Consider the following 26815-nt stretch of genomic DNA (forward strand, 5'->3'; position numbering starts at 1 on the left):
TGCCCTGGAGGTGCTTGCTTGTCCTGTGGCTAGCGTCTTGTCAGAGAGGGTGTTTAGTGCGGCTGGGGGAATCATCACAGATAAGTGTACCCGCCTGTCAACCGACAGTGCCGACAGGCTTACAATCATAAAGATGAACAAAGCCTGGATTTCCCCAGAGTTCTCTTCTCCACCAGCGGACAGCAGCGATACATAGGCTGCACCCTAAACAATACATAGGCTGCACCCGCGGATGGAAGCATCGTTCTCTATCACCATCAAAAACGTGGACCTTTTAGCTTCATCAATCTGTGTATTATATTCATCCTCCTCCTCCTGCTCCTCCTCCTGAAACCTCACGTAATCACGCCGAACGGGCAATTTTTCTTAGGCCCACAAGGCTTAGTCATATAACTTTTGTAAACAATGTTTATACGTTTCAATTCTCAATTCAATGAAGCGTTGAAACTTGCACCTGAACCAATTTTTATTTGAACTGGGCTGCCTGCAGGCCTAGTTACAAATTAAGCCACATTAACCAAAGCGATTAATGGGATTCACCCGCCCTCTTGGTTGGGCATGGGCAATTTTTCTAAAGTACATTTGTACTGTTGGTACACCAATTTTTTGGGCCCTCGCCTACAGTGTAATCCTACTAATTTTTAGCCCACCTGCATTAAAGCTGACGTTACCTCAGCTGTGCTGGGCACTGTAATGGGATATATTTATGTACCGCCGGTGGGTTCCAGGGAGCCCCCCATGCTGTGGGTCAACAGGGACTTCACATTAGGGATTTGTACCTGCCAGTGTCTATGTATTAAAAACCCCGGTCAGACTGGGGCATGCAGTGTGGGCCGAAGCCCACCTGCATTAAGCATGACGTTACCTCAGCTGTGATGGGCACTGCAATGGGATATATTTATGTACCGCCGGTGGGTTCCAGGGAGCCACCCATGCTGTCGGTCCACACGGAGTTGTAACTCCATGTGTCCACTTGTACCTGCCATTGTCTATGTATTAAAAACCCCGGTCAGACTGGGGCATGCAGTGTGGGCCGAAGCCCACCTGCATTAAGCATGACGTTACCTCAGCTGTGATGGGCACTGCAATGGGATATATTTATGTACCGCCGGTGGGTTCCAGGGAGCCACCCATGCTGTCGGTCCACACGGAGTTGTAACTCCATGTGTCCACTTCTAAAGAACCTCAGTCTGACTGGGGCATGCAGTGTGGGCCGAAGCCCACCTGCATTAAACCTGATGTTACCTCAGCTGTGATGGGCAATGCAATGGGATATATTTATGTACCGCCGGTGGCTTCCTGGGACCCACCCATGCTGTCGGTCCACACGGAGTTGTAACTCCATGTGTCCACTTCTAAAGAACCCCAGTCTGACTGGGGCATGCAGTGTGGGCCGAAGACCACCTGCATTAAACCTGACGTTACCTCAGCTGTGATGGGCAATGCAATGGGATATATTTATGTACCGCCGGTGGCTTCCAGGGAGCCACCCATGCTGTCGGTCCACACGGAGTTGTAACTCCATGTGTCCACTTGTACCTGCCATTGTCTATGTATTAAAAACCCCGGTCAGACTGGGGCATGCAGTGTGGGCCGAAGCCCACCTGCATTAAGCATGACGTTACCTCAGCTGTGATGGGCACTGCAATGGGATATATTTATGTACCGCCGGTGGGTTCCAGGGAGCCACCCATGCTGTCGGTCCACACAGAGTTGTAACTCCATGTGTCCACTTCTAAAGAACCCCAGTCTGACTGGGGCATGCAGTGTGGGCCGAAGCCCACCTGCATTAAACCTGATGTTACCTCAGCTGTGATGGGCAATGCAATGGGATTTATTTATGTACCGCCGGTGGGTTCCAGGGAGCCACCCATGCTGTGTGTCCACAGGGACTACACATTAGGGATTTGTACCTGCCAGTATCTATGTATTAAAAACCCCGGTCAGACCGGGGCATGCAGTGTGGGCCGAAGACCACCTGCATTTAATCGGACGTTACCTCAGCTGTGATGGGCACTGCAATGGGATACATTTATGTACAGCCGGTGGGTTCCAGGGAGCCACCGATGCTGTGGGTGCACACGGAATTCCCATTGCGGAGCTGTACCTGCCTGTGACTATTTATAAAAAAACCCGGTCTGACTGGAGCATGCAGACACCTTGACAGAATGAATAGTGTGTGGCACATGGGTTCCCCATTGCTATGCCCATGTGTGCAGCTCCTGATGGAGGTGGCACAGGATTGGATTTCTCATTGCTTCTGTACAGCATTATGGGCTATCGCCCTGCCCCTTTTAAAGAGGGTCGCTGCCTAGCCGTGCCAACCCTCTGCAGTGTGTACCTGCGGTTCCTCCTCATGGCAGACACACTTATAAATAGACATGAGGGTGGTGTGGCATGAGTGCAGCTGAAGGCTGCGCAGGGACACTTTGGTGTGCGCTGTGGACACTGGGTCGTGCGGGGGGGGGGAGGGTGGGCAGCATGTAACCCAGGAGAAGTGGCAGCGGAGTGTCATGCAGGCAGTGATTGTGCTTTGTTGGAGGTAGTGTGGTGCTTAGCTAAGGTATGCCTTGCTAATGAGGGTTTTTCAGAAGTAAAAATTGTTGGGAGGGGGGTGGGGCACTCTTGCCGCTATTGTGGCTTAATAGTGGGACCTGGGAACTTGAGATGCAGCCCAACATGTAGCCCCTCGCCTGCCCTATTCGTTGCTGTGTCGTTCCCATCACTTTCTTGAATTGCCCAGATTTTCACAAATGAAAACCTTAGCGAGCATCGGCGATATACAAAAATGCTCTCGAGTCGCCCATTGACTTCAATGGGGTTCGTTACTCGAAACGAACCCTCGAGCATCGCGAAAAGTTCGTCTCGAGTAACAAACACCCGAGCATTTTGGTGCTCGCTCATCTCTAATCACTATCCTATTAAGACAAAAAGAAAAAATTAGATACAATAATCAGTATAGCCCATTTTGCTCTATAAGTGAATACAGTGTGATATTTTACACTCAACAATCATACCTATGCAGACCACCTACAAACTCAAGAAGAGGCAATTGGCACATACCAGGGGGTTTAGAAATCTCTTTAAATAAAACAAATAATAAGAATTCATTTAATTCTACAGAAATGCAGGATTTTAATTCATGCAAAGTTGGTATTATTTTGCTTGTAATACCAAGCTGAACCACTGCAGTGAGAACGGAGCTATGTTCTTTCTGCATGTATCAGCTCTGTGTGTGAACACATAAGCCTGGTGACCAGTTAATCTTCAGGGGTTTTAGGTAGTGGACTCCTATCAATCCACTAGAGATGGCCTATTTTGAAAATAGGCTATCAATAGCTTAAAGTTCAACAACCTCTTTAATTGAAGAATTTAGGTTGGGTGGAATCTGGGAGATTGAAATGATAAAGAATCTAAAAGCTGTCGGTGATACTTAAGGGTTGTTGACATGAGCAGGTAATACAGGTGCCATTCTTAGCTTTACATCACAGAGAAAATGCTGCATGTAAGCAAAATCACTTCTACAAAATTTGCATTTCTTCAGAAACTTTTTTTTGCCATAATTTGACCATAATTGCTGTATAAAATGCCACAAAACCTGCTTATGTACATACATCCTTAGTACGTGTGTGTCTGAAAACTCAAAATAGAATCACTTTGTCAGCCTCAGACAGGTGAATTATCTACTACTGTTGAAATATACTTACATTGCAGACATCAACGAGTGTATAACACAACAGCAGTGTGTTGGGGGACAATGTATAAACACTGTAGGATCCTTCCGATGTGTTTGCCTTGAAGGCTACAGACTGTATACCCAAGGAATCCAACAAATATGCTCAGGTACTTCATACATGTACTCTTCAGCCATTATGTTTGTGTTTCACTGTTAAATGTGGCTTTCTAAGTATTCATTTGCACCATTTTAGACATAGATGAGTGTTCTCACTTCCGGGAAATCTGTTCCCCTCATGGAAAGTGTGAGAATTTGGATGGGTCATATATGTGCATCTGTGACCCTGGCTATGCACCTAGTGAAGACCAAAAGAGATGTGAAGGTAAGCACAGGATTCTTGTGGATCTATGCAGCATTTGGCACCGTAGATCACCAGTTCCTTCTCCATATGCTCCACTCTACTCACCTTAAGGATACTGCTCTCTTTTGGTTTTCCTCCTACCTTTCTGACTGCTCCTTAAGTGTATTATTGGTCAACTCTACTTCATCTCTGCTTCCTTTTACTGTTGGGATCTACAAGGTTCGATCCTAGATCTTATCCTCTTTTCTATATACACAGTTCCTATTGGAAAAACTATGAGCAGATTTGGCTTTCAGTACCATCTCTACACTGACGACACCCAATTATACACTTCTTCCCGTAACATCATACCCTCACTACTATGAAATACCACTAATTGTCTGTCCGCTGTATCGAACACCATGTCGTCAGTATATATGAAACTGAATTTTTCGAAAACTGAACTTCTTGTATTTCTACCATCTACTAACTGGCCTAAACCTGATATTTCTATCTTAGTCTGTGGTTTGACCATAACTTCTCAGCAGCACGGCCGTTATCTTGGGGTCATATTTAAAAGTCATCTTTTCTTTGCTCCCTATATTCAGTCTCTTGCTTGCTCATGTGACCTGCAACTCAAAAAAAAACCACAGAGAATTTTAATTTATTGGTGTACACCATGAGGTAAAAAAATATATGACCGCGTTATTCTCTCAATTAGCATGGTTATGTCGATACCAAGTTTATATAGTTGTTTTTGTGTGTTGCTACTTTTGCACACTAAATCATTTAAAATAAAGAACATTTATCTCTGAACGACATTAAAAGATGCATAACATTTGTTAATTGATACTATTTTAGGGTACATGCAACTTTTTGATTGCTTTTTATTGCGTTTTTACAAGGCAGATAAACAAAAAATAGCAATTCTGATTTTTTAATAATTATTTTATTTGTCATTGACCATGATAAATAACTAATAGAGATGAGCGAGCACCAAAATGCTCGGGTGCTCGTTATTCGGGACGAACTTTTCGCGATGCTCGAGGGTTCGTTTCGAGTAACGAACCCCATTGAAGTCAATGGGCGACTCGAGAGCATTTTTGTATTTCGCCGATGCTCGCTAAGGTTTCCTTGTGTGAAAATCTGGGCAATTCAAGAAAGTGATGGGAACGACACAGCAACGGATAGGGCAGGCGAGGGGCTACTTGTTGGGCTGCATTTCAAGTTCACAGGTCCCACTATTAAGCCACAATAGCGGCAAGAGTGGGCCCCCCCCCCCCCTCCCAAAAACTTTTACTTCTGAAAAGCCCTCATTAGCATGGCATACCTTAGCTAAGCACCACACTACCTCCAACAAAGCACAATCACTGCCTGCATGACACTCCACTGCCACTTCTCCTGTGTTACATGCTGCCCAACCGCCCCCCCTCCCCCCCACAGCGCACACCAAAGTGTCCCTGCGCAGCCTTCAGCTGCCCTAATGCCTCACCACCCTCATGTCTATTTAGAAGTGCGTCTGCCATGAGGAGGAACCGCAGGCAGACACTGCAGAGGTTGGCACGGCTAGGCAGCGACCCTCTTTAAAAGGGGCGGGGCGATAGCCCACAATGCTGTACAGAAGCAATGAGAAATAGAATCCTGTGCCACCGCCATCAGGAGCTGCACACGTGGGCATAGCAATGGGGGACCTATGTGTCACACACTATTCATTCTGCCAAGGTGTCTCTGCATGCCCCAGTCAGACTGGGGTTCTTTACAAGTGGACACAGATGCATTTATAATTCCCTGTGGACCCACAGCATGGGTGGGTGCCAGGAAGCCACCGGCGGTACATAGAAATATCCCATTGCATTGCCCAACACAGCTGAGGTAGTAATGTCGTGCTTAATGCAGGTGGGCTTCGGCCCACACTGCATGCCCCAGTCAGACTGGGGTTCTTTACAAGTGGAAACAGATGCATTTATAATTCCCTGTGGACCCACAGCAGGGGTGGGTGCCAGGAAGCCACCGGCGGTACATAGAAATATCCCATTGCATTGCCCAACACAGCTGAGGTAGTAATGTCGTGCTTAATGCAGGTGGGCTTCGGCCCACACTGCATGCCCCAGTCAGACTGGGGTTCTTTACAAGTGGACAGATGTAGGTTAAACTCCGTGTGCACCTACAGCATGGGTGGCTCCCTGGAACCCACCGGCGATACACAAAAATATCCCATTGCATTGCCCAACACAGCGGATGTAACGTCAGCTGTAATGCAGGTGGGCTAAAAATTCATTTGATTAGACTGTAGGCGAGGGCCCACAAAAATTGCTGTATCAACAGTACTAATGTACATCCAAAAAATTGGCCATGGTCAACCAAGAGGGCAGGTGAAACCCATTAATCGCTTTGGTTAATGTGGCTTAAGTGGTAACTAGGCCTGGAGGCAGCCCAGTTTAACGAAAAATTGGTTCAAGTTAAAGTTTCAACGCTTTTAAGAGCATTGAAACATATAAAAATTGTTTAGAAAAATTATATGAGTGAGCCTTGTGGCCCTAAGAAAAATTGCCCGTTCAGCGTGATTACGTGAGGTTTCAGGAGGAGGAGCAGGAGGAGGAGGAGGAATATTAGACACAGATTGATGAAGCAGAAATGTCCCCGTTTTGGATGGTGAGAGAGAACGTAGCTTCCATCCGCGGGTGCAGCCTACGTATTGCTTACGTATCGCTGCTGTCCGCTGGTGGAGAAGAGAAGTCTGGGGAAATCCAGGCTTTGTTCATCTTGATGAGTGTAAGCCTGTCGGCACTGTCGGTTGACAGGTGGGTACGCTTATCCGTGATGATTCCCCCAGCCACACTAAACACACTCTCTGACAAGACGCTAGCCGCAGGACAAGCAAGCACCTCCAGGGCATACAGCGCGAGTTCAGGCCACGTGTCCAGCTTCGACACCCAGTAGTTGTAGGGGGCAGAGGCGTCACGGAGGACGGTCGTGCGATCGGCTACGTACTCCCTCACCATCCTTTTACAGTGCTCCCGCCGACTCAGCCTTGACTGGGGAGCGGTGACACAGTCTTGCTGGGGAGCCAAAAAAAGCTGGCAAAGGCCTTGGAGAATGTTCCCCTGCCTGCGCTGTACATGCTGCCTGATCTCTGCGCCTCCCCTGCTACCTGGCCCTCGGAACTGCGCCTTCTGCCACTAGCGCTGTCGGATGGGAAGTTTACCATCAGTTTGTCCACCAGCGCCCTGTGGTATAGCATCATTCTCGAACCCCTTTCCTCTTCGGGAATGAGAGTGCAAAGGCTCTCCTTATACCGTGGATCGAGCAGTGTGTACACCCAGTAATCCGTAGTGGCCAGAATGCGTGTAACGCGAGGGTCACGAGAAAGGCATCCTAACATGAAGTCAGCCATGTGTGCCAGGGTACCTGTACGCAACACATGGCTGTCCTCACTAGGAAGATCACTTTCAGGATCCTCCTCCTCCTCCTCTTCCTCCTCCTCAGGCCATACACGCTGAAAGGATGACAGCCCAGCAGCATGTGTACCCTCACCAGTGGGCCAAGCTGTCTCTTCCCCCTCCTCCTCATCCTCCTCATGCTCCTCCTCCTCCTCCTCAACGCGCTGAGATATAGACAGGCGGGTGCTCTGACTATCCAGCGACATACTGTCTTCCCCCGGCTCTGTTTCCGAGCGCAAAGCGTCTGCCTTTATGCTTTGCAGGGAACTTCTCAAGATGCATAGCAGAGGAATGGTGACGCTAATGATTGCAGCATCGCCGCTCACCACCTGGATAGACTCCTCAAATTTTCCAAGGACCTGGCAGATGGCTGCCAACCAGGGCCACTCTTCTGTAAATAATTGAGGAGGCTGACTCCCACTGCGCCGCGCAAGTTGGAGTTGGTATTCCACTATAGCTCTACGCTGCTCATAGAGTCTGGCCAACATGTGGAGCGTAGAGTTCCACTGTGTGGGCACGTCGCACAGCAGTCGGTGCACTGGCAGATTAAACCTATGTTGCAGTGTCCGCAGGGTGGCAGCGTGCGTGTGGGATTTGCGGAAATGTGCGCAGAGCTGGCGCACCTTTCCGAGCAGGTATGACAAGTGGGGGTAGCTTTTCAGAAAGCGCTGAACCACCAAATTAAAGACATGGGCCAGGCATGGCACGTGCGTGAGGCTGCCGAGCTGCAGAGCCGCCACCAGCTTACGGCCGGTGTCACACACAACCATGCCCGGTTGGAGGCTCAGCGGCGCAAGCCAGTGGTCGGTCTGCTCTGTGAGACCCTGCAGCAGTTCGTGGGCCGTGTGCCTCTTCTCTCCTAAGCTGAGTAGTTTCAGCACGGCCTGCTGACGCTTGCCCACCGCTGTGCTGCCACGCCGCGTGACACCGACTGCTGGCGACGTGCTGCTGACACATCTTGATTGCGAGACAGAGGTTGCGTTGGAGGAGGAGGAAGGTGCTTTAGTGGAGGAAGCATACACCGCCGCAGATACCAGCACCGAGCTGTGGCCCGCAATTCTGGGGGTGGGTAGGACGTGAGCGGTCCCAGGCTCTGACTCTGTCCCAGCCTCCACTAAATTCACCCAATGTGCCGTCAGGGAGATATAGTGGCCCTGCCCGCCTGTGCTTGTCCACGTGTCCGTTGTTAAGTGGACCTTGGCAGTAACCGCGTTGGTGAGGGCGCGTACAATGTTGCGGGAGACGTGGTCGTGCAGGGCTGGGACGGCACATCGGGAAAAGTAGTGGCGACTGGGAACCGAGTAGCGCGGGGCAGCCGCCGCCATCATGCTTTTGAAAGCCTCCGTTTCCACAAGCCTATATGGCAGCATCTCTAGGCTGATCAATTTTGCAATGTGCACGTTTAACGCTTGAGCGTGCGTGTGCGTGGCGTCGTACTTGCGCTTGCGCTCAAACTGTGGCACTAGCGACGTCTGGACACTGCGCTGAGAGACATTGCTGGATGGGGCCGAGGACAGCGGAGGTAAGGGTGTGGGTGCAGGCCAGGAGACGGTAGTGCCTGTGTCCTCAGAGGGGGGTTGGATCTCAGTGGCAGGTTGGGGCACAGGGGGAGAGGCAGTGGTGCAAACCGGAGGCGGTGAACGGGCATCGTCCCACCTTGTGGGGTGCTTGGCCATCATATGCCTGCGCATGCTGTTGGTGGTGCCTCCCCAGCTGATCTTGGCGCGACAAAGGTTGCACACCACTGTTCGTCGGTCGTCAGGCGTCTCTGTGAAAAACTGCCACACCATAGAGCACCTTGACCTGTGCAGGGTGGCATGGCGCGAGGGGGCGCTTTGGGAAACAGTTGGTGGATTATTCGGTCTGGCCCTGCCTCTACCCCTGGCCACCGCACTGGCTCGGCCTGTGCCCACACCCTCACTTGGCCCTCCGCGTCCTCGGCCGCGTCCACGACCTCTAGGCCTACCCCTACCCCTCAGCATGCTGTATTACCAGTGATTTGATTTCCCAGGCAGGAAAGAAATTGGCGCAAGGCTGCACTCAACCGTAGCTGGTTGCGTCTGATTTTTTTACGTTCTCCACGCAGCACAGACGTACCCAGAGCCCTTAGGACTGACACAGGCAGGGCAAATATACTTTCTTCCCTTTTGTTTAAAAGGATAGGCCCACTGCGTCTATTCACTGAATAATAAGTTTAATAACTGTGTTGCGGCCCTGCAAAACTGTCACAGAACTTTACTGTTGCAGAGTTACTAACTGTGGCAGAGCAGGTATTTCCCAGGCAGGAAAGAAATTGGCGCAAGGCTGCACTCAACCGTAGCTGGTTGCGTCTGATTTTTTTACGTTCTCCACGCAGCACAGACGTACCCAGAGCCCTTAGGACTGACACAGGCAGGGCAAATATACTTTCTTCCCTTTTGTTTAAAAGGATAGGCCCACTGCGTCTATTCACTGAATAATAAGTTTAATAACTGTGTTGCGGCCCTGCAAAACTGTCACAGAACTTTACTGTTGCAGAGTTACTAACTGTGGCAGAGCAGGTATTTCCCAGGCAGGAAAGAAATTGGCGCAAGGCTGCACTCAACCGTAGCTGGTTGCGTCTGATTTTTTTACGTTCTCCACGCAGCACAGACGTACACGGAGACCTTAGGACTGACACAGGCAGGCCAAATATAATTTCTTTTCCTTTTTTGCAAAGGGAAGGACCCACTGCGTATATTCAATGAACAATAACTTTTAGAACTGTAGTGTGGCCCTGAAAAAGTGACACACAACTTTAGTGTAGCAGAGTTATTAACTCTAGCAGAGCAGGTATTTGCCAGTCAGGAAAGACAATGGCGCAAGCCCGCAGTAAACCGTAGCTGGTTGCGTCTGATTTTTGTACGTTGTCCACGCAGCACACACGTACACGGAGACCTTAGGACTGACACAGGCAGGCCAAATATAATTTATTTTCCTTTTTTGCAAAGGGAAGGACCCACTGCGTATATTCAATGAACAATAACTTTTAGAACTGTAGTGTTGCCCTGAAAAAGTGACACACAACTTTAGTGTAGCAGAGTTATTAACTCTAGCAGAGCAGGTATTTGCCAGTCAGGAAAGACAATGGCGCAAGCCTGCAGTAAACCGTAGCTGGTTGCGTCTGATTTTTGTACGTTGTCCACGCAGCACACACGTACACGGAGACCTTAGGACTGACACAGGCAGGCCAAATATAATTTCTTTTCCTTTTTTGCAAAGGGAAGGACCCACTGCGTATATTCAATGAACAATAACTGTGTTGTGGCCCTGCCTACACAATTCTGTCCCTGTAGTATCAATGGAGGGTGCAATGCTCTGCACAGACGATTTTTAGAAAAAAAAAAATATGCAACACTGCTAACAGCAGCCAGCACAGTACTGCACACGCTTAAATTTGGCCCTAGAAAGGACCGTTGAGGTTCTTGAAGGCTACACTCACTCCTAACACTCTCCCTGCCTAAGCACCACTTCTGTCCCTAATGCCGGGTGCAATGCTCTGCACTGCCGATTTTGAGAAGAAAAAAAACAAAACACTGCTAGCAGCAGCCTGCACACAGGTAGATGTGGCCCTAAGAAGGACCTTTGGGGTTCTTGAAGCCTACACTGACTCCTAACGCTCTCCCTACAGCAGCACCAGCACGATAGTACTTTCCCTCAGCTAACTCACAAGGCATGTGTGGCGAGCCGCGGGAGGGGCTGACTTTTATACTCGGGTGACATCTGATCTTCCTAGCCACTCACTGCAGGGGGTGGTATAGGGCTTGAACGTCACAGGGGGAAGTTGTAATGCCTTCCCTGTCTTTCAATTGGCCAGAAAAGCGCGCTAACGTCTCAGAGAGGAAACTGAAAGTAACCAGAACACCGCGTGGTGCTCGTTACGAGTAACGAGCATCCCGAACACCCTAATATTCGCACGAATATCAAGCTCGGACGAGTACGTTCGCTCATCTCTAATAACTAAATATTTTTACTGTTTGGGTTGTTACGAGCGTGGGGATGCCTAGTATGGTTTTATTGGTGGTTTTAATTAAAAAAAGGTGTTTTGAATGGGAAGATACAGTAGTACAGAGCCTCAGAGTAGATGACAACCTGAATGTAAATGTGTTCAAGAGTTTACCCGTTTCCCCCAGGCTGAGTCTCAGGGGTGGGGTGCCCCTGGATCAGAAGTAGGGCACCTAGTATCATCTCCTTTCTCTGTGATGTGCCTTGTTTGCTTGCACAAGTAGCACAATCCAAAGGCTAACCCTGTATGGATGGCTCTACTCTGTCAAAGAGAGAGCCCTTGCTTGTTAGTGTTTCTCTGCTTTGGCTCATAGAGGGGGTGGCCGCATAGGGGACCCACCTCTATGTCATCTACTGCATTTGCTATAATAATACATATTATAAGACAAGGGTTGCGCAGGGGAGTTCTGAATCCATATTTTTAGGCATTACAATTGAAATTGTATATAAAATGATCTGCTTTGCGATTCTTATTTTTGTTCTAATTTTTCTAGAAATCTCCCGTGGTACAGTTCTCAAAGACTGCTTCCTAAGTCTGGATGACACTCTGTTCTGTGACAGTGTCCTTGCTGTGAATGTAACGCGGGAGCAGTGCTGTTGCTCCTTGGGTGCAGGATGGGGAGACCACTGTGAGATCTACCCTTGTCCTGTGCACAGCTCAGGTAGGGTCTCTTATATATAATCCTTTATAAACTGAAAAGCTTTTATCTACTGTTATAACATGTCAATAACATTTCATGAAAATTAGCAAAGTAGACAGAAGTCAGAAAATATTTGCAAATGGAAAAGTGATGTGATCTACTTCCATATTGGCAAAAATAAATAATCTTAAACTGAAAGAAATTACAGCATTAAATTATATTATGCATTCTGCATTTTCTTTACACTAAGGGTAAAGAAGCAGCGCTGGTCCCATTGAAAACATAGAGAGTACCTTGCGCTCCCCTGACACAGCTGTGACAGCTATGGCAGGGGATTCCTACATCCCCGCATGGACTGCCTGGATGAAGGAATGCCCTGTCACAGCTGTGGCAGAGGTCCGCGATGCTATCCCATTGCTTTTAAATGGGGCCGACACTGATGCAGCCCCATTGAAAGCAATGGAATGAAGGCTACTACCGCGACAATGATTTTCGAGGAGAGCCTTGAAATATAAGATCCCTTTTTAATTCTAATTTTGGCCATGATGTCAATGAGCAGGTTGGATTTGCAGAATCCGCGCGGAAGATCCGCAAATGAAGCCGCCCATAGGGATACATGAAATGAAATAAAGCATGCAGATTTGATTTGTGGACCGTTTGATCACAGAAAAAAATTGCAGCATGCTCCATTTCAGTGCGGATCCCACACGGACAGCTTCCATTGACGGATTCCGCAGAAAATCAGGAGTTTAAAAAAAAAAATCAAAACACTCCACTGCACATGTGGGTTGGTGTGTCGGTCGGCGCTTCCACACTTATCTGCAGGGAAGGAAATAGAAGACCCAGACGGACAAGCAGGGTGCTCGGCCAGTGGCAGGGCCAGATTCCGCTGTGGGCTCCCGCATGCGGAATCTGATCCGCTCGTGGACATGAGGCCTTTGTCTTCCCACAAAGCCAAATATTTATTGTATTCTGCTAAAATGATTACAGACAATGAAAACACCAATAGGAAAAACATTTTTTGGGAATACCAGTATATCAACACTATTATCTATAAATCTTGTCATATTTCCTCTACCAGGAACAATAGCAGCCCTACAATAAGGCCTCATGTCCACGACACACACGGATTCCGCACGGGGAATCCCGCACGAAATCTGCCCGTGGCCAGCGACCCTATGTACCTGTCCGAGTCTTGAAGTTGTGTACTCCGGATGTGTGTGGAAGTGCTGGCTGGCGTGCTGGCACATGTGCACAGTTTTTTTTTTCAAACTCCTGTTTTTCCCACAGAATTCATAATTGACATAGTGGACGGGCCGCGAATCGGACAGCTTCCATTGACTTCAATGGAAGCAGTCCATGCCGGAACTGCAGTAAAATAGAGCATGCTGCGATTTTTCATCTGCGAGCAGAAACCGCAATTGGTTTCCGCTCAATGTGCATTGATGTGCCAGCCAGCACTTCCGCACATATTCTGTTTAACACTTAAGGTTATATTTAGTGATGAGCGAGCATACTCTCTAAGGGCAATTGCTCAAGCGAGCATTGCCCTTAGCGAGTACCTGTCCGCTCGAGAGAAAAGGTTCGGCTGCCGGCGCGGGTGACAGGTGAGTTGCGGCAGTGAGCAGGGGGAGCGGGGGGGAGAGAGGGAGAGAGAGTTCTCCCCTCCGTTCCTCCCCACTCTCACCCGCAGCCCCCTGCCCGCCGCCGGCAGCCGAACCTTTTCGCTCGAGTGGGCAGGTACTCGCTAAGGGCTCCCACCCACTGTCGTTTTTTTCTCCACTGCGCTGCGAGTGTAAGTGAAAACTCTCGCAGAGCAGTGCGAGAAAATCGCTGGGATATCGCTGCGACATCGCCAGTCTTTTCAATGGGGCCAGCGGCAGCAGTGCTAGCCCCATTGAAAAGATAAGGAGAGTGCCGCGGACTTCTGCCACAGCTGTGACAGCTGTGGCAGAAGTCCGCGGCATGCTATCCCATTGCTTTCAATGGGATCGGCACTGCTGCCGATCCCATTGAAAGCAGTGGTTTCTGACAAGACCCACAGAATGATTATCGGAGAAGGGCTTGAAATATAAGCCCTTCCCCGATAATCATCAAAAAGTGGTTAAAAAAATAATAAAAAAGTTACTCACCTCTCCTGCTGTCAGCCGCGTCCTCCGGCTGGCTCCCCGGCACTGCTACTGAGCTCTCTCAGCAGACGGGGATTTAAAAATCCCCGCCTCCTGAAAGGGCTGTGCGGATTGGCTGAGGGCTCAGCCAATAGCAGCTAGTGCTTAGCTATTGGCTGAGCGCTCAGCCAATGGCAGATAGCTCTTAGCTATTCATTCATAAACAGCAATATCTTAGCTGTTGATGAATGAATAGCTAAGAGCTATCTGTCATTGGCTGAGTGCTCAGCCAATAGCTAAGCAGTAGCTGCTATTGGCTGAGCCCTCAGCCAATCTGCACAGCCCTTTCAGTAGGCGGGGATTTTTAAATCCCCGTCTGCTGAAAGTGCTGGACAGCAGTGCCGGGGAGCCAGCAGGAGGACGCGTCTGACAGCAGGAGAGGTGAGTAACTTTTTAATTATTTTTTTAACCACTTTTTGATGATTATCGGTGAAGGGCATATATTTCAAGCCCTTCTCCGATAATCATTCTGCGGGGCTTGTCAGAAACCACTGCTTTCAATGGGATCGGCAGCAGTGCCGATCCCATTGAAAGCAATGGGATAGCATGCCGCGGACTTCTGCCACAGCTGTGACAGCTGTGACAGAGGATTCCTTTATCCCCGCGGTCCCCGCGGGGATGAAGGAAACTCCTGCCACAGCTGTGGCAGAAGTCCGCGGCATTCTCCATATCTTTTCAATGGGGCTAGTGCTGCTGCCGCTGGCCCCATTGAAAAGACTGGTGATGTCACAGCGATATCCCAGCGATTTTTGGGTATCTGCCTGTGTTTTTCTCGCACTGCGATGCGAGACTTTAACTTTAGAATCGCATCGCAGTGGAGAAAAAAACGCCAGTGGGTGGGAGCCCTTAGGGCAATGCTCGCTCATCACTAGTTATATTGTTTATTACCTGAAAAAGTTGTTGCAATGAAGTTTTCTAATCTAAAGAATTGTTTGTAATTTATGGGGTTCATTAGTTATATGAATATTGATCTTGTAGTACAACTGATTTGAAATTTGAACTAGCCTTTTGTAACATATAACATATAGAGGAGGGAAGAGAATTTGCAACCTGATCTTTAATGTTTTGTCTATATATGTAATTAGGCTATTTTAAGATTTCATTCTGAAATTGAAACACATTGTGCAGTTCAATTTGTCCAATTGAGCAGTCATTTGACCAGAGTGTATGAGCAACTGGAGTTCAATTTGACCCTCTAAGAGTGAATGCACACAGGCGGATTTGAATTGCGTAATCCGGAGTGGGCGACCGCCTCCGGATTCCGCAGCAAACACGCCTATAGCATGCAATGCAAAAGTGATTCTTCATACACACGAGCAGATACCAATTGCGATTTCCGCTCATGGAGGAAAAATTGCTGCATGCTCCATTTTCCTACGGATTCCACGCGGACGGCTTCCATTAAAGTCAATGGAAGCCTTTCGACCCGCAGCCCATCCGCAATTGACATTGGGCACGGCCTGCATATTCCGTGAGAAAAGCAGGAGTTAAAAAAAATGAATCTGTACTGTGCACGTCTGACGGCGAGCGGTGCAGACCATCCACAGTACAGAAAGAAGAAAATGAAAGAAGGTACGCGTGGATGCAGCTGCTGCCAAAGCCAGATTCCGCTGTGGGATTCTGCATGTGGAATCCGACACGCCAATGTCCAGGCAGTCTTAGATGCGCCACAAAAAAGAGCTGGGTTTGTTCTACCTATTCATTTACCACCACCAGTTGTGGGAACCTGGAAGTTCCCTCTGGTACCCAGCCAGGACTGCAGCATAGGAAGCCCCAACTAACACAACAGAAGCAGGTGAGTGTGCACCTTTACCCACAAATTACAGTCTATCGATAATCACATTTCCTACTCTTAGATTGTGCACTACAATCTCTCCTTTTTTCAGAGCTTCTTGACACTTGGATCTGTCCTTCACATAATTTTTTTGCATATATGAGTTTATTGTATGTCTTGAGGAGTATTTTGCATTAATGTAAATTTGGTAACATCTAAATAACCACAAAATTTGAAAAATGTGTCAGAAAGAAAAGTCAAATAAGGAAACATAATATTTCAGTTGTATCCAACTGTAATGAGTAGACATGAGCGAGTGTACTCGCTAAGGGCAAATACTCGAGCGAGTATTGCTTTTTGCGAGTACCTGCCCGCTCGTCTCAAAAGATTCGGGTGCCGGCGGGGGTGAGTTGTGGGAGTGAGCAGGGGGGAGCAGGGGGGGAGAGAGAGATCTGCCCCCCGTTCCTCCCAGCCCCCCGCCGGCACCCGAATCTTTTGAGACGAGCGGGCAGGTACTCGCAAAAGGCAATACTCACTCGAGTATTAGCGCTTATCTCTAGTAATGAGCATTTTTTTTAATTAAACCTCTTTTTTATGTTTGTTCAGTTGAGTTTCTATCACTTTGCCCAGATGGAATTGGCTTCATTGTTGACCTTGATATTATGAGTTATGGCATCCCCACATATCGAGGTAAGAAAAGATGTAATTTTAAAGCAGGTGTTCAGGTGATCAAGTATATTACTTGTAATGAAAAATTGTGAACCTTTATCCAGATAGCTATGTTAATCAAGTTATTTTATGTGCTAGTAAGGAATAGCATGTCATTCACATATTTCACCCACTAACATAATCTCATACATGAATCATAAAATAGCATTTAAAATTTGTATTCACCATTCTCTATTTAATTTCTACATGTGGTTGTGTGATTAGTTGTAATCTGAGCAACTGCTAGTGGTTTTAAGGATGGTCAAAGTGGTTTTCCGGAAGTATATTATTGATGACATTCTCAGGATAGATCATCAATGTCAAATTAGTGGGTGGGGTGGGATGGGGGGTTGCGACGCTCGGCACTCCTGCCTATCAGCTGTTTTATGGAGCCACTAGGAAATCTAATGTTTATGGCTTTCTGACTGTAACCAGACTGCAGATATAGTGGAGAAGGATTGGCTATTGGAGAATATACAGATGTAGCAATTGCTAACAAAATTGGTGTATTGTGATTACTTGATTTCCATCATTCTAATACATTGTAGTTGAGTTATCATAATGCACTAAATGTCAAGTTAATGTTTGCTAAATCTGTAGCTGTCTGCTATTTTTTGCTTCTGGTCAGATTTATAGCTGAATATAACTATGCAGGATCATTGTTTGAAGTTTGTGCAGTTTTTAATTATGATTTTAATTTATTTTCCACAGACATTGATGAATGTGAGCTTTTTGGGCAAGAAATTTGCAAGGAAGGAAAATGCGTGAATACACAACCCAGCTATGAATGTTACTGCAAACACGGGTACTATTATGATACCCGATTACTACAATGCATGGGTAAGAAATAGCTATGGGACTAGTTGAAGAGAAGTTCAAAGAATCTAACAAGCCAAGTAAAGCTTTGTTCATATTGCAGTCATTGCTTCTCTTCATTTTATATTATCTATGACAGCTATGATGGCCCCCACTGACAAGTCTAAACAGAGGTTTAAACCTTCCTGCTGCAACCATTTTTAGTCTTCAAGAGCCATAACTTACCATGGGTCCAGAAAGTCTTCAGACCCTTTCACTTTTTTTTACATTTGTTATGTTGTGGCCCTATGCAAATTAAGACTGGGTTCAAACAACCCAGCTATGAATGTTACTGCAAACACGGGTACTATTATGATACCCGATTACTACAATGCATGGGTAAGAAATAGCTATGGGACTAGTTGAAGAGAAGTTCAAAGAATCTAACAAGCCAAGTAAAGCTTTGTTCACATTGCAGTCATTGCTTCTCTTCATTTTATATTATCTATGACAGCTATGATGGCCCCCACTGACAAGTCTAAACAGAGGTTTAAACCTTCCTGCTGCAACCATTTTTAGTCTTCAAGAGCCATAACTTACCATGGGTCCAGAAAGTCTTCAGACCCTTTCACTTTTTTTTACATTTGTTATGTTGTGGCCCTATGCAAATTAAGACTGGGTTCAAACAGGACTGTAATCCCACGGAAATACCGTGGGAGAAATGCATTCCACTGTGGCCATCTCTTCCTATATAGAGGAGAGAGGCCGCCGCGGAAAAGGGGAAAGAATTGACATGCCACGTCTTTGAATTCCGTGTGGCGTGTCAATTTCAGCACAGCTTGGCCACAACGGATCGGCCACAGCGTGTGGACAAGATTTTTGTAAATCTCGTTCACTTTGCTGGCTAATCCCGGGATAAAAAGTCACAGGCGGTATTTCCATGCGGAAAGTCTGCACGGAAATTCCGCGGCAATTACACCCTGTGTGAACCCAGCCTAAAAACTAATTCAGGTTTTTCCCCATCATTCAGTACTTAATACCTCATAACGACAAAGTGAAAACAGAATGTTAGAAAAAAATTGAAAAGATTTCTGATTAAAAACTAACGTTTAGCACTGACATAAGTATTCACACCCTGTACTCAGTACTTAGTTGAAGCAGCTTTGGCAGTGATTACAGCCTTCAGGCTTCTTGGGTAAGATGTCCCAAGGTTTGCACACCTGGATTTGGGGATTTTCTTCAATCCTTCTCTGCAGATCCTTTTAAGCTTTGTGAAGTTGGATGGGGACTATCTGTGGACAGCCATTTTCATTTTTCTGCAGAGATCTTTGATTGGGTTCAAGTCAGGTCTCTGGCTGAGTCACTCAACGACATTCAGAGTTGTCCCTGAGCCAATCTTGTGTTGTCTTTGCTGTGTGCTTAGAGTCATTGTCTTGTTGGAATATGAACCTATTTCCCTGTCTGAGGTCCCTTGTGCGCTGGATCAGGTTTTTATTAAGAATATCTCTGTAATCTGCTCCATTCAGCGTTCCATCAACCCTGACCAGTCTCCCTGTTCCAGCTGCTAAAAACACCCCCACAACATTATGCTGCCAACATCATGCTTCACTGTAGGGATTGAATTGGGCAGGTAATCAGCAGCGCCTGGTTTCCTCCAGACATAACACTTAGAATAGAGACTAGAGATGAGCGAGCGTACTCGGAAAAGCACTACTCGCTCGAGTAATGTGCTTTATCCGAGTATCGCTGTGCTCGGGTCTGAAGATTCGGGTGCCGCTGCGGCTGACAGGTGAGTCGCAGCGGGGAGCAGGGGAGAGCGGGCGGGAGAGAGGGAGAGAAAGATCTTACCTCCGTTCCTCCCCGCTCTCCCCTGCAGCTCCCCGCTCCGTGCCGGCACCCGAATCTTCAGACCCGAGCACAGCGATACTCGGATAAAGCAAATTACTCGAGCGAGTAGTGCTTTTCCGAGTACGCTCGCTCATCTCTAATAGAGACCAAAAAGTTAAATCTTGGTTTCATCAGACCAGAAAATCTTGTTTTTCACAGTCTGAGTGTCCTTTAGGTGCTTTTTGGCAAACTTCATGTGTCTTTTACAGAGGAGAGGCTTCTTTCTTGCCTTTGCCATTAAGTCCAGATTGGTGATGGCTGCGGTGATGGTTGACCTTCTGTAGGTTTTTCCCATTTTCATACAAAATCTTTGGAACTCAGCCAGAGTGACCATTGGTTTCTTGGTCACCTCTCTTACCAAGGCCCTTCTACTCCAGCTACTTAGTTTGGTGGGTCAGCCTGATCTTGGAAGAATCCAAGTTGTTCCAAAATTCTTCCATTAAAAAGAATTATGGAGGCTGCTGTGCTCTTAGGAACTTTCAGTGCAACAGAAATTTTTTGCAGCCTTCTCCACATGTGTGCCTCCACACAATCCTGTCTCTTAGCTTTACAGACATTTCTCTCTTCCTCATGGCTTGGTTTGGCTCTGTGAGTAATGAGACCTTACGTAGATAAGGGTGTGTCTTTTTTGTCCGTACAACTGAATTTACCACAGATGGACTCCAATCAATGCGTAGAAACGTCTCAGAGATGAGAAATGATAGACCAGAAGAGCTAAATTTCAAGTGTTATACCAAAGGGTCTCAATTAGAGATGAGCGAGCATACTCGCTAAGGCAAACTACTCGAGTGAGTAGTGCCTTATGCGAGTACCTACCCGCTCGTCTCTAAAGATTTGGGTGCCGGCAGGGGGCGGGGAGTGGCGGAGGAGAGCGGGGAGGAACGGAGGGGAAATCTCTCCCACTCCCCCCCCCCCCCGTGCTCCTCCCTGCTCACGCCCGCAACTCACCGCTCTCCCCCGCCGGCACTCGAATCTTTAGAGACGAGCGGGCAGGTAGTCACATAAGGCACTACTCGCTCGAGTAGTTTGCCTTAGCGAGTATGCTCGCTCATCTCTAGTCTCAATGCTTATGTCAATGCAAAATATTAGCTTTTCACTTTTTAAAAATTTACAAAGATTTCTAACATTCTGTTTTCACTTTGTTACTATGAGATATTAAGTGCAGAATGATGGGGAGAAACTGGCCGTGCTGTGGAGTTTTCTGCAGAATTTTCCGCTGTGGAAATTTCGCAGCATTACCACCACATGTGAACTTGCGCTTATACTGATAAATTCAGAATTCTAATATTGTGTTAATTTTTTTTGAGCCTGTAAGAATTTTTGAAATGGATATAATTGCAAACTGCAAACGTATGCATAAAATCATAAATATATTGCCCACAGATGTAGATGAGTGTGTGGATGAATCAAACTGCATAAGTGGTCAGTGCATTAACACTCGAGGCTCCTTCTACTGTCGCTGCCCTCTTCACATGCAATACCATGCTGAGCACAAGCGCTGCATGCCCAATCCTGAACTAGGTAAGAATATACTGAACATTTCTTAAATTCTGTCTTTATCATACTTTCACTTATTATAACATTGTTTTATAGGTGCAAATCACTCTTTCCACTCCTTTTGAATCCAGTTTCTAGCTTTGATGCAAAATCTGTCTCAAACGTCTGTGTGTAAATTCACCCAAAATGTTTCCCATTGAAAAATTCTGACAAATAATATGGCATTCTGGCACACTAGCAATTGACAGACTATGTCTGAAGAAACGCTGGTAATCATTAGGGGACAGGGAAGCCAGGCTCCTGACTCGCAATAAATTTTTATTAAACTTTTTTCAAATGACAAGCTTTTATAATGGTATACTACACAAATAGCCATAAAAAGCATTAAATATATAACAGAGCAGAATACTACAGGCCAGAGAGTAGGCATGTCACAAGACGTCAGTTCTTGATGAATGGAACAACTTTAGGAAGGCACAGTACTTCTATATTGCTTAACAATATACCTTAACTCACAGACCACAAAATGATTGGATGTGGTGACTTCCCTTCAAGGGTCTCTGGTAATCTGTGCGGGTAAGGGGGCTCATGTTTCTTACCTTTTAAGAGGTGCCCTCTCTCTTGCCCTCTCGCACACTTTCAAAGCAGTTGACTAGTTGTAAACTAATCATGGCTTATGCTCAAGACAAGTCATCAATGGCAGATCGGTGGGGGTCAGTTGCCCAGGCCCCCTGCTAATCAACTGTTCACCAGGCTGCTGCAGTTGTGTGCTGCACTGAATTCTGCAGGAATCGGATATGTTCATTCAGGGGCGTAACTAAAAGCTCAGTGGCCCGGGTGCAAAATCCAAATACTCTCTGGAACCATCTCATCATTCAAGCATGCACATATAACATATGAAAATGACCAACACAAAATAGGGAACCCATTGTAAAGTTACATTGTAGTATAAATTTGCAAATTTAAAACCTATGGAATGATACATTTCCCAGCCCAATAAATAAATAAGTTAACGCTGCTAAACTAAGGCTCAAAATTTATTAAAAGTGGCTAGTCATTTAGAACCAAAACAGTCTGGCTATTTAGATTGGCTGTATACCTTTTGCTGTCTGTGCCCAAAAATGCATCAGCATTTAAATAGGTATTCCCATTTTATAAAGAAGTAGCACTGTGGGCCCTTCATTCTCAGGATCAGTGGGTGTTCCAGAGGTCAGAACCCCACCTCTGATATGCCATCACTCTATATGATGAGACAGTCATGCACCCTACAACTTTATTTTTGCAGATGCTGCTAGGCATTGACCGTTTCCAGTTAGCTTAATTGTAGCCAGCATATACATGTCCTTCTCTTTCTCTGTTATTCTTAGGGCTCCTTCAGACGAGCGTAAGTACAAATATGCTTGCCTCGGTACCACGTATTTGCGCAGTGAACGAAGCTTGTTTGCACACATGCCTGCATACTTTCCTGTACCCATTTGCTCAGGCATGGCATGTTCACATTGGCGGGGGACATACGTCCGCCTGGATTTAAACTGCTATAAAACCTTATGAGGTCCCAGTGTGTGTTTTTCCCAGCGGGTTTGCGCCGTGTTTTGCGCATCCCAATGCATATAGCGCAAACATTTGTGCAACTCCCATAGACTTCTATGGGGACCTTTTGCTGTGCTAATATGCATAAAGATAGAGCATGTTCTCTGTGTTTTGCACACATCTGTCTGAAAGAGCCCAAGTTGCATGAATGATAAATAGTGTTAATCATGGTAAAAAATGTGCTAACATGCAGATTCTGTGGGGTAGTATTGGCACATCTTTATGCCAAAACTAGAGATAGATTCAGCCAAGCAAGAGAGGCCTGAGAGAGGGACATAGAAGAACACTCCAGAAAAGGGTAACTGCATCTTCTAGAACACAGCCAAGTTTTCTTTGTTGGCTGCGGTTGTAATTAGAGATGAGCGAACGTACTCGTCCGAGCTTAATGCTCGGGCGAATATTAGCGTGTTCGGGATGCTCGTTACTCGTAACGAGCACCACGCGGTGTTCGGGTTACTTTCAGTTTCATCTCTGAGACGTTAGCGCGCTTTTCTGGCCAATTGAAAGACAGGGAAGGCATTACAGCTTCCCCCTGTGACGTTCAAGCCCTATACCACCCCCCTGCTGTGAGTGGCTGGGGCGATCAGATGTCACCCGAGTATAAAAGTCGGCCCCTCCCGCGGCTCGCCTCAGATGCCGTGTGAGTTAGCTGAGGGAAAGTGCTGTTCTATTGGAGTTGCTGTAGGGAGAGTGTTTGTAGTGAGTGTAGGCTTCAAGAACCCCAACGGTCCTTCTTAGGGCCACATCTACGTGTGTGCAGGCTGCTGTTAGCAGTGGAGAAATTCTTTTTTTTTCTCAAAATCGGCAGTGCAGAGCATTGCACCCGGCATTAGGGACAGAAGTGGTGCTTAGGCAGGGAGAGTGTTAGGAGTGAGTGTAGCCTTCAAGAACCTCAACGGTCCTTTCCAGGGCCACATTTAACTGTGTGGAGTACTGTGCTGGCTGCTGTTAGCTGTGTTGCTTTTTTTTTTTTTCTCAAAATCGGCGGTGCAGAGCATTGCACCCTGCATTGATACTACAGGCACAGAATTGTGTAGGCAGGGCCACAACACAGTTATTAGTCATTGAATAGGCACAGTGGGCCTTTCCTTTTAAACAAAAGGGAAAAAAGTATATTTGCCCTGCCTCTGTCAGTCCTAAGGGCTCTGGGTACGTGTGTGCTGCGTGGAGAACGTAAAAAAAATCAGACGCAACCAGCTACGGTTGAGTGCAGCCTTGCGCCAATTTCTTTCCTGCCTGGGAAATACCTGCTCTGACACAGTTAGTAACTCTGCAACAGTAAAGTTCTGTGACACTTTTGCAGGGCCGCAACACAGTTATTAAACTTATTATTCAGTGAATAGACGCAGTGGGCCTATCCTTTTAAACAAAAGGGAAAAAAGTATATTTGCCCTGCCTCTGTCAGTCCTAAGGGCTCTGGGTACGTGTGTGCTGCGTGGAGAACGTAAAAAAATCAGACGCAACCAGCTACGGTTGAGTGCAGCCTTGCGCCAATTTCTTTCCTGCCTGGGAAATACCTGCTCTGCCACAGTTAATAACTCTGCAACAGTAAAGTTCTGTGACACTTTTGCAGGGCCGCAACACAGTTATTAAACTTATTATTCAGTGAATAGACGCAGTGGGCCTATCCTTTTAAACAAAAGGGAAAAAAGTATATTTGCCCTGCCTCTGTCAGTCCTAAGGGCTCTGGGTACGTGTGTGCTGCGTGGAGAACGTAAAAAAAATCAGACGCAACCAGCTACGGTTGAGTGCAGCCTTGCGCCAATTTCTTTCCTGCCTGGGAAATACCTGCTCTGCCACAGTTAATAACTCTGCAACAGTAAAGTTCTGTGACACTTTTGCAGGGCCGCAACACAGTTATTAAACTTATTATTCAGTGAATAGACGCAGTGGGCCTATCCTTTTAAACAAAAGGGAAAAAAGTATATTTGCCCTGCCTCTGTCAGTCCTAAGGGCTCTGGGTACGTGTGTGCTGCGTGGAGAACGTAAAAAAATCAGACGCAACCAGCTACGGTTGAGTGCAGCCTTGCGCCAATTTCTTTCCTGCCTGGGAAATACCTGCTCTGCCACAGTTAATAACTCTGCATTCTGCAACAGTAAAGTTCTGTGACACTTTTGCAGGGCCGCAACACAGTTTTATTAGTCATTGAATAGGCACAGTGGGCCTTTCCTTTTAAACAAAAGGGAAAAAAGTATATTTGCCCGGCCTCTGTCAGTCCTAAGGGCTCTGGGTACGTGTGTGCTGCGTGGAGAACGTAAAAAAATCAGACGCAACCAGCTACGGTTGAGTGCAGCCTTGCGCCAATTTCTTTCCTGCCTGGGAAATACCTGCTCTGCCACAGTTAATAACTCTGCATTCTGCAACAGTAAAGTTCTGTGACACTTTTGCAGGGCCGCAACACAGTTATTAAACTTATTATTCATTCACTAGAGGCAGTGGGCCTTTCCTTTTTAAAGAAAGTTAAAAAATTATATTTGGCCTGCAGGCTTGCGCCAATTTCTTTCCTGCCTGTGAAATCAAATCACTGGTAATACAGCATGCTGAGGGGTAGGGGTAGGCCTAGAGGACGTGGACGCGGCAGAGGACGCGGAGGGCCAAGTGAGGGTGTGGGCACAGGCCGAACTCCTGATCCAGGTGTGTCGCAGCCGACTGCTGCGCGATTAGGAGAGAGGCACGTTTCTGGCGTCCCCACATTCATCGCCCAATTAATGGGTCCACGCGGGAGACCTTTATTAGAAAATGAGCAGTGTGAGCAGGTCCTGTCTAGGATGGCAGAAAATGCTTCGAGCAACCTATCGTCCAGCCACAGTTCTGCGCCGTCCACTGCTGCAAATCCGAATCCTCTGTCTGCTGCTCCTCCTTCCTCCCAGCCTCCTCACTCCACTACAATGACACATGCTCAGGAGCGGGAAGACTCCCAGGAACTGTTCTCGGGCCCCTGCTCAGATTGGGCAGCAGTGGTTCCTCTCCCACCAGAGGAGTTTATCGTCACTGATGCACAACCATTGGAAAGTTCCCGGGGTCCGGGGGATGAGGCTGGGGACTTCCGCCAACTGTCTCAAGAACTTTCTGTGGGTGAGGAGGACGATGACGATGAGACACAGTTGTCTTGCAGTGAGGTAGTAGTAAGGGCAGTAAGTCCGAGGGAGGAGCGCACAGAGGATTCGGAGGAAGAGCAGCAGGACGATGAGGTGACTGACCCCACCTGGTGTGCAACGCCTACACAGGACAGGTCTTCAGAGGGGGAGGCACGGGCAGCAGCAGGGCAGGTTGCAAGAGGCAGTGCGGTGGCCAGGGGTAGAGGCAGGGCCAGACCGAATAATCCACCAACTGTTTCCCAAAGCGCACCCTCGCGCCATGCCACCCTGCAGAGGCCGAGGTGCTCTAAGGTCTGGCAGTTTTTCACCGAGACGCCTGACGACCGACGAACAGTGGTGTGCAACCTTTGTCGCGCCAAGATCAGCCGGGGAGCCACCACCAACAGGCTCACCACCACCAGCATGCGCAGACATATGATGGCCAAGCACCCCACAAGGTGGGACGAAGGCCGTTCACCGCCTCCGGTTTGCACCGCTGCCTCTCCCCCTGTGCCCCAACCTGCCACTGAGATCCAACCCCCCTCTCAGGACACAGGCACTACCGTCTCATGGCCTGCACCCACACCCTCACCTCGGCTGTCCTCGGCCCCATCCACCAATGTCTCACACCGCACAGTCCAGCCGTCGCTAGCGCAAGTGTTGGAGCGCAAGTACGCCGCAACGCACCCACACGCTCAATCGTTAACCGTCCACATAGCCAAATTTATCAGCCTTAAGATGCTGCCGTATAGGGTTGTGGAAACGGAGGCTTTCAAAGCTATGATGGCGGCGGCAGCCCCGCGCTACTCAGTTCCCAGTCGCCACTACTTTTCCCGATGTTCCGTTCCAGCCCTGCACGACCACGTCTCCCGCAACATTGTACGCGCCCTCACCAATGCGGTTAGTGGCAAGGTCCACTTAACTACGGACACGTGGACAAGCACAGGCGGGCAGGGCGACTACATCTCCCTGACGGCACATTGGGTGAATTTAGTGGAGGCTGGGACAGAGTCAGAGCCTGGGACCGCTCACGTCCTACCCACCCCCAGAATTGCGGGCCCCAGCTCGGTGGTGGTATGTTCGGCGGTGTATGCTTCTTCCACTAAAGCACCCTCCTCCTCCTCCTCCTCCTCAACCTCTGTCTCGCAATCTAGATGTGTCAGCAGCAGCAGGACGTCGCCAGCCGTCGGTGTCGCGC

General features: G+C 47.7%; 1 protein-coding gene across 2 annotated transcripts in view; it reads left to right on the forward strand.

The window, feature by feature from the left end:
• The window catches only part of LTBP3 (latent transforming growth factor beta binding protein 3), a 161881-nt gene that overhangs the window by 98866 nt on the left and 36200 nt on the right, over positions 1–26815 (forward strand). Inside the window, exons 15-20 of one of the 2 annotated variants that reach the window (XM_066582581.1) lie at positions 3715–3843; positions 3930–4058; positions 11974–12141; positions 16669–16752; positions 17482–17610; positions 20836–20973. In XM_066582581.1, coding sequence (XP_066438678.1) covers positions 3715–3843; positions 3930–4058; positions 11974–12141; positions 16669–16752; positions 17482–17610; positions 20836–20973 — 777 coding nt within the window. The remainder of the gene's footprint in view (positions 1–3714; positions 3844–3929; positions 4059–11973; positions 12142–16668; positions 16753–17481; positions 17611–20835; positions 20974–26815) is intronic. The other variant, XM_066582582.1, reaches the window with a different exon arrangement.

The sequence above is a fragment of the Eleutherodactylus coqui genome, chromosome 11 (assembly GCF_035609145.1).
Source record: "Eleutherodactylus coqui strain aEleCoq1 chromosome 11, aEleCoq1.hap1, whole genome shotgun sequence".
Classification (NCBI taxonomy): Eukaryota; Metazoa; Chordata; class Amphibia; order Anura; family Eleutherodactylidae; genus Eleutherodactylus; species Eleutherodactylus coqui.